At 42.1% G+C, this 6919-nt stretch overlaps 1 protein-coding gene across 1 annotated transcript; it reads left to right on the top strand.

Moving 5' to 3' along the window:
* The first annotated feature begins 526 nt into the window (after positions 1–526).
* Positions 527–6393, top strand: egr3 (early growth response 3). The gene is made up of 2 exons (XM_079896222.1): positions 527–963; positions 4068–6393. The coding sequence occupies exons 1-2, from the start codon at positions 810–812 to the stop codon at positions 5180–5182; spliced, it is 1269 nt and encodes a 422-aa protein (XP_079752348.1). The 5' UTR covers positions 527–809; the 3' UTR covers positions 5183–6393.
* Positions 6394–6919: the final 526 nt, after the last annotated feature.

Here is a 6919-nt window from a genome sequence, read left to right as displayed (position 1 = left end):
GCACTGATGCTGCTATGTGCTTTTGTGCAAATGGTGCGGCATCGTTGCAGACTTAAAACTTTTCTAGTCAAGACAGCAGCCTATATTTAATTTTTTTTTTTTAAATCATCGCCGTTTTATCATTTTATATTTAAATGATTCATCTCATAACATCATTTGTAAATGCATTTATTCGGCTTTTGCATGAAACCATGCGTAAATGCACTTTTCCGTGGTATAAATGCAGCTTCAGGTGCGTCCTCTGCAGTGTAGATTAAAAGTTTCCCGGTTTATGCAGTCACGCGCTCATCCATGCTCAAAATATGTCTTTAAACCAGTTTTACTCTTCGTCGGGTCCAATTGTCACCTAACCCGATGAAAATGTCCCTTCACTGCTCCACCGAACACTTATCTCCTGCTACCGACTGTAATGTTCCACTATGAGGAGCTTCCATGTGACGTGGAGCGGCCGTCTAGCTTTGTGTGTCCATATATGGTCACCTACGTCACGCGGTTGTTCCGTCCCCCTGTTGAACAAGAAAGCGTTGGAGTTCCCTGTGCTCGCAATAGAGTGAGCAGCTCTACACTTGTGCAATCACCACAACCAACAGCATCTCAACATCTACTGCTCCTGAGACAATAACACTTCACAGAAACCATTTACAAAACCTCGTGAAGAGACATCTGCGCGGTGCTCGTCGCGCGCTTGGATACAATTTCAAAGGGATTGAGATCTCTTTCTGACGCTTTTCGAGAGATTTCAGAAGACTGGAGATTGATCGGGACGGAACACCTGTGCGTGCTCATTAATGACAGACTGAAGAACTGCTATGACAGGTAAACTAGCGGACAAGATCCCTATTACCATGAGCAGTTTAATCAACACCATACCTGACAGTCTCTATCCAGAAGAAGACATTCCCACTTCTATGAACATTTTCACAAACCCGGACTCCATTTCGCACTACTCGCAGATGAATACAGGTAAGGGCAAAAAGTTTTGAATCACTTCTCCTCAGTGAGCTGTTCTTGGAGTGCGTAACCTGTTGTGTTGGCTGGTTCGAGTTCATCCAAGCGGCATCAGTTGTGTTGAAGCCCGCTGAACGCGCGCTGCGCGGCCCCGCAGCACCTGTTAACGCGCGCCTGGTATACGAGTTACAGTAGTTTGGTAGCAGAACTCCTGATACTGCAACAGTTGCTATTTGAGACTATATATTTTGAAGAAAAAAAGAAAAAAAAAATGTGTTCAGAATTAGGTTATACTCCTCTCATACAGATTTTCAAATGTTCGGATTGATCAGGCTTTATTTTTGTAGTGCATTTGACTACCGAAATAGCCTACTGAGCAATAATAATAAACGGCATGTGTATGTAGGTTAATTATTTTATGAGATGGCTATTACATATTGATATTGTTATTATAATCAAATGTAGGCTATTTATGCCATAACATTAGAATGAGCACTGTAGCCTAATTTATAGACAGCCATAGACGCGCATTTTCTCAATGGAATTCTGCGATACAATTTCGTTTAATTTGTCGCCAAATTGTATTCTATAAAGAAGGTGTGTGAAAGTAGCCTAGATAAAATGTTTCAGTCACGTGATATGAGTGTGGACAGGTAATATCAGGTAATAGGTAACATTTCTAGCCCACGCGTCACGGGACACGCGGAAACCCTTCGTTATTCACTGCCAATACATGCACAGTCGTGAAATGTATATTTCATATATTTTAATCATATCAAATAATGTCAAAAGCCGTGTCGTTTTTCACTGTGCGCTTTATTCCGTAAAAAAACTCTTAATGTCGGTTTGTCCCCGTAGTATTGCACCAGTCTTATAATCTATTCTGTTCTAAATATTATATTTAGTTATTCTATTATTTAAAGGTTTTTGATTAGTCAGTGCTTTATACAGTATTGACCCTGTTTCTGACCCTCCGCACGCGCAGGTGGGCGTTTAGAAGCGCGCTCTTGGTCTTAAAAAAGCTCGGGCCACAACACGTGAAATATAAAATCTCTAAATTAAAATATATTCAAGCACTGAAGGGTTTATTGCCTGAAATTCAAATGCACACTTGTTCTTTGTGTTCTTTTCACTTTATTCGCGCACCCTTTGAAATGTGTGTTCTTTTTAAAAATCATTTCTCCGCACAGTAAAAAAAAAAAAAAAAAAAAAAAGGTCTTTAGACATTTTTCTGGAACAGTATTTTTGACAAGAATCCAGTGAACAATACAAATATAAATTAAAGCGGGCTATTGATTAAGATTCAGAATATGAGGAATTCCTTCCAGTCAGCTCATCGAATTGTTAGAATTTTTCTATATAGCCGTATTGGTTTTCTTATTGTCGCTGATATTGCCTTTTGAACTATCAAAAATATTTAAGCTAAAAGCTTTAATAGTTACTGCAAAAAAATACAGGAAAAAAAATCTAAATACGTGGGAATTTTTAGCTCAGTTTTTTCTATCGGAGTAGCCTAACGCCATTAGCCTTCTTATACCTTAATAATTTGCTAAATTAAATCTTCTGGCGAGGAGCTGTGAAATATCGTAGTTATTATTGAGAGTGAAAGCATAAGATCATTCGTCTTCTGATGGAGTTTCATAGAGCTCTTGATGTGGTTTTCACTCTGCAGGTCAAAAGAGGCGATGCTTCCCACACTTGCGGGAGAGTATTGACCTCGTTTCGTTTATTAAAATATCAAAATGAATTCGAAACATGAATGTTCACTTCCGGCTGAAAACTAGTCCTCAACAAATGCGTGAGTTCTTGGGGGGGGGAAAAAACAAACAAAAAAAGATTATTTTGAGAATAATTTCTCAAACCATGTAGATCTTGCATTTCTTGAGTAGAGTTTATTTTTAAAATCACTAGTTCATCTCACTCAAAATGTAAAATGAAATATACAATTCAGAATATAGATCTATAAATAGAATATAGAAAATAAAAAGTTATGTGCTTACCCAGTATTGTGATGTAGCCTATAAATGATTCTTTTTTGTGTAGATTTTATATAGATTTTGAGACTCCATGACAACTTTTTGTAAGCACACTTCATTGATATCTCTGTTTATCACAATGTGTCAAGGTGACAAACCCTTCATGTTCTTACAAAGTGTCCCATCAAACGCCCCTGTAAAAGATCCCCAACAAGTGTGTGAAATGCATCCCCACACACAGTTTTTGCTGTTTTTTTTTTTTACTTATCGCTTCTCCCTTTCTCTCTGATTTTTGCCCGAATGACTCTTTTCCGTCAGACACAGCACAGCATCTCTTCACACATGTACCCTATGTGTGTTGAACAGATGCGAGGACCATCTGTAATTTCCATTCTGTTTGTTTCTACCGTAAGCCACAATTTGGTGTACACACTGCGATTGCTGTAAGTGCACGTACAAGACTAAACTTAGTGAGCCATCATAAAAAAATATTTCCTTTTCAGACATGCGTTGTGATCAGCACTGTATTGTGTTTAACACCATACTTTTGTCAGACATATTAGAAGTGATTGAAGTGACTACAATACATTTTAGAGCAGCCGTCAAGTGTCAAGAGACATCTCTCTGAAAAGGTGTGGGATAGAGAGAGAGAGAGAGAGAGAGAGAGAGAGAGAGTATAAGAGTAACAGTGATGTCAGTCGTGACATCTTGCTGTATACAGAGAAGCCAAGTAAGTTCCAGTCCTACAATTGATACGCAGCCATTTAGATTTCGTGATAGAAAGACAATAAGTTGGCGAGGGAGGTGAGAGATATTCACTGGAGTCTCGAATCGCTTTGCACTTCTGATTTTGTCAAAGATCAATATCCACGCCTTCATTTGGACTGATGTGCTTCACTTTCTTCTCTTTTTGTTTGGAACAGGCGATTAACAGAGGCATGCCAAGATGTTGTTTTTGAGACCAACTTAAGAATAAAGTTATAAAACGAGCAGGAGAAAGTTAAGTCAGTAGTTAGACTATTAGTATATATATATTCTCCTAGAGACTCCTAGAACTTTTCCACTAGTCACTTTCCCATGCATGAGTCCTTTGAGCGCTCTTTGGTGTGCAGTCTGAATTGACGTGTCCATTCTGACCCACAGATAATATCATGGACTTGGGGATGGGCGGCGAGAAGGGCAGCGGAGAAATTCAGTACGGCTCCGGGAGTTTCCAGTCTGGCCGAAGTGGACAAACCGTCACCTACCTGGGCAAGTTCGCGTTCGACACCCCTCCATCAGGCAGCATCGGAGGCTCGGGTTGGTGTCCAGACAACAACATCATCAGTCTGGTGAGTGCGGGAATCCTGGGGGTGTCACCGTCACCTGGGAACATCACCACCCAGACGTCTTCGTCGGGCGGCAGCATGGGCGGCCAGTCGTCAGACATGGATCAGGTTTACGCGCCACCCCTCCCTGCCTACTCCACCTGTGGAGAGATATACCCAGAACAGGTGTCGTTCCACCACAGCCCCGCCACGTCCTCGTCTTTACCCTACCCGAGCTCCGACTACCACACCACCTCCAAACCGGGCATGGACGGAAGTCTCTTTTCCATGATCCCAGACTACAACCTCTTCCATCACCAGGGAGACGTAGGGGTGATGGAGCATAAACCCTTCCAAACCATGGACCCTATACGAGTGAACCCACCTCCCATAACTCCCCTCGAGACCATTCGAGCCTTTAAGGATAAGCAACAGATCCATCCCAGCTTTCTCGGTGGGCAACAGCACATTTCCCAACACCACCAACCCTCTCAGACTCTTGCTCTCAAGCCAATCCGACCAAGAAAGTACCCCAACCGGCCGAGCAAAACGCCCGTCCACGAGCGCCCGCACGCCTGTCCGGCGGAGAACTGCGACCGGCGCTTTTCCAGATCCGACGAGTTGACGCGCCACCTGCGCATCCACACGGGACACAAACCCTTCCAGTGCCGCATCTGCATGCGATCCTTCAGTCGCAGCGACCATCTGACGACGCACATCCGCACGCACACCGGCGAGAAGCCCTTCTCCTGCGAGTTCTGCGGACGCAAGTTTGCACGGAGCGACGAGCGGAAGAGGCACGCCAAGGTGCACCTGAAACAGAAGGACAAGAAACCCACGGACAAGGGGAGTAGCGCTGGGGCCGGGGGGAGCCACACTTCTCCTCCCAGTTCCTGTGGGAGCGCGGGACCCAGCAGTGCCAATATCATGACCGTCACCACTTGTGCATGAGATGGACTCGCCAAGTAAGACTGCGAGGAGAAAAGAAAAGTGACGGTTTCTTTCTCCTCTTAAACACACTTGACTCTTGAACTCTCTCCCTCACACATTACCCATCCATTTGCTACGGTTTTCATTGATCACAGTGGCATGTTTCTGTAGCCACTATTGTTTTAGGTCAAACGAGTGGGGAATGAGTGGACTAGTGTTGCATGGATGGGAAGGAGAAGGCGGTGAAGATGATGGTTGAAGCAGTTAGGTCACTCGACAGAAAGAGCACTTCATAAGGGTTCGACTCTCAGCTCCGGGGACCAGAGCAATCTCTTGAGATGTTAGGCTTTTCAGTTCTTTTTTTTATTTTCAGTTAGTTTTCTTGTATATCGGTTTGTCAGTGAGTTGTCAGATAAAAGTGCACTTTCATTTGCTTAATGTTTTGCAGTCTTTTTTTTTTTTTTCTTTTTTTTTTCAATGATTGTTAATTATTTAATGTTTCTGCGTTATTGTTGTTGTTTTTCAACAGAATGTGCCAAATGTATTTAAATACAGCAGACAAATATTGTTTGTATTAATCTAATGACTTCATTTCAGATGTTGATTTGGGGAAAGCCTATATGAGCTCTGAAGGCTCAGGTGAACTTTAAAAGTCTGCTGCATTATATTAATATTTCGAAATCCCGTCTGTACGATAAAGGGATGCGAATGGCGTTTGTTATCAGCAATGGACTTTCAGTGCAATAAAAAAGAAAAACAACAACAACAACAATAACAAAACAGTCTGGCTCACTTCCACAAGTTTACTTTCTAGGGATGAAATTAAGACACAGCTGTGGCCTTTACCTGTTTCGCTTCGTTTAGTGCGCAAAGAGCCAAACCTGCAGTTCTAGTAGAACGATCCGATCCAAACATTTCGCCTTTCTGTTCTTGCTACCTGTATCCCTGCATGCATCTAACATCATGTTTTTGCCAGTACTGAAAAGATTGCATCAGTCATGATTGAAGACCCACAGCAATATGCATCCAATTCAAACCATGAAGACTGCCAATGGGAGCTACTTTATTTTTATGTGAAAATCGTCCTTTTGTTGTCCTTATTGTCATTGTTTTACCGGACAGTTGTGTTTCCTGCTTTCATCCTCCAATATTCTTCATCGGGTCCCTTTTTATGCACATTATATATTCAGCACGCATTTTAACACACATGTACAAAAAAAAAAAAAACGAAATCAGCCAAAATGATGGTAATGCTTGCCTGTGAGCATCACCACTGGGCAGGATTGATCTTAGGAGTCATTGTTTTGCATTTTTGCCGGCTGAGGCCTGCCTGCTATATGCATGCCATTCAAGATGTTTTTGGATGGGAACAGTTTCGACATTTATACTGCTCTCAGGGGCAGAACCGTAATGTGGTATCTCCACGGTTACTCATATCTGGATCATGCCTAGAGATTCTGAATATTAACGACGAGAACGAGAGGGGGTTTTGTACAGATAATTATACAAACATATTACTACATGTTTTCTACTTGGAATGTACAAAGCAATGTCTTTCAGTATTACAATGTTTGTCCGTGCTCGCGTGTGTGTGTGTGTGTGCGCGTGTGCGTGTGTGTACATGTGCGTGTGTGTACGTGTGTGTGTGTGCTAATGCATACACAAACACCCGCATACTTAGATTTTACATTGACTGAATGTTGAAACAAAAGATGTGTTTACATTTTTGTTTTCTTTCTTTCTTTCGTTTTTGAGATT

Source organism: Squalius cephalus (assembly GCF_949319135.1).
Source record: "Squalius cephalus genome assembly, chromosome: 16".
NCBI classification, from domain to species: domain Eukaryota; kingdom Metazoa; phylum Chordata; class Actinopteri; order Cypriniformes; family Leuciscidae; genus Squalius; species Squalius cephalus.
The sequence above is the reverse complement of the archived record's forward strand: the minus strand, read 5'-3'. Positions and strand labels throughout refer to the sequence as shown.

Bases quoted from the DNA above. Each gene is read 5' to 3' on its own strand.
- egr3 (XM_079896222.1), top strand. From the start codon at position 810: ATGACAGGTAAACTAGCGGACAAGATCCCTATTACCATGAGCAGTTTA. The intron at 964-4,067 runs GTAAGGGCAAAA...TCTGACCCACAG, and splicing joins CTACTCGCAGATGAATACAG to ATAATATCATGGACTTGGGG.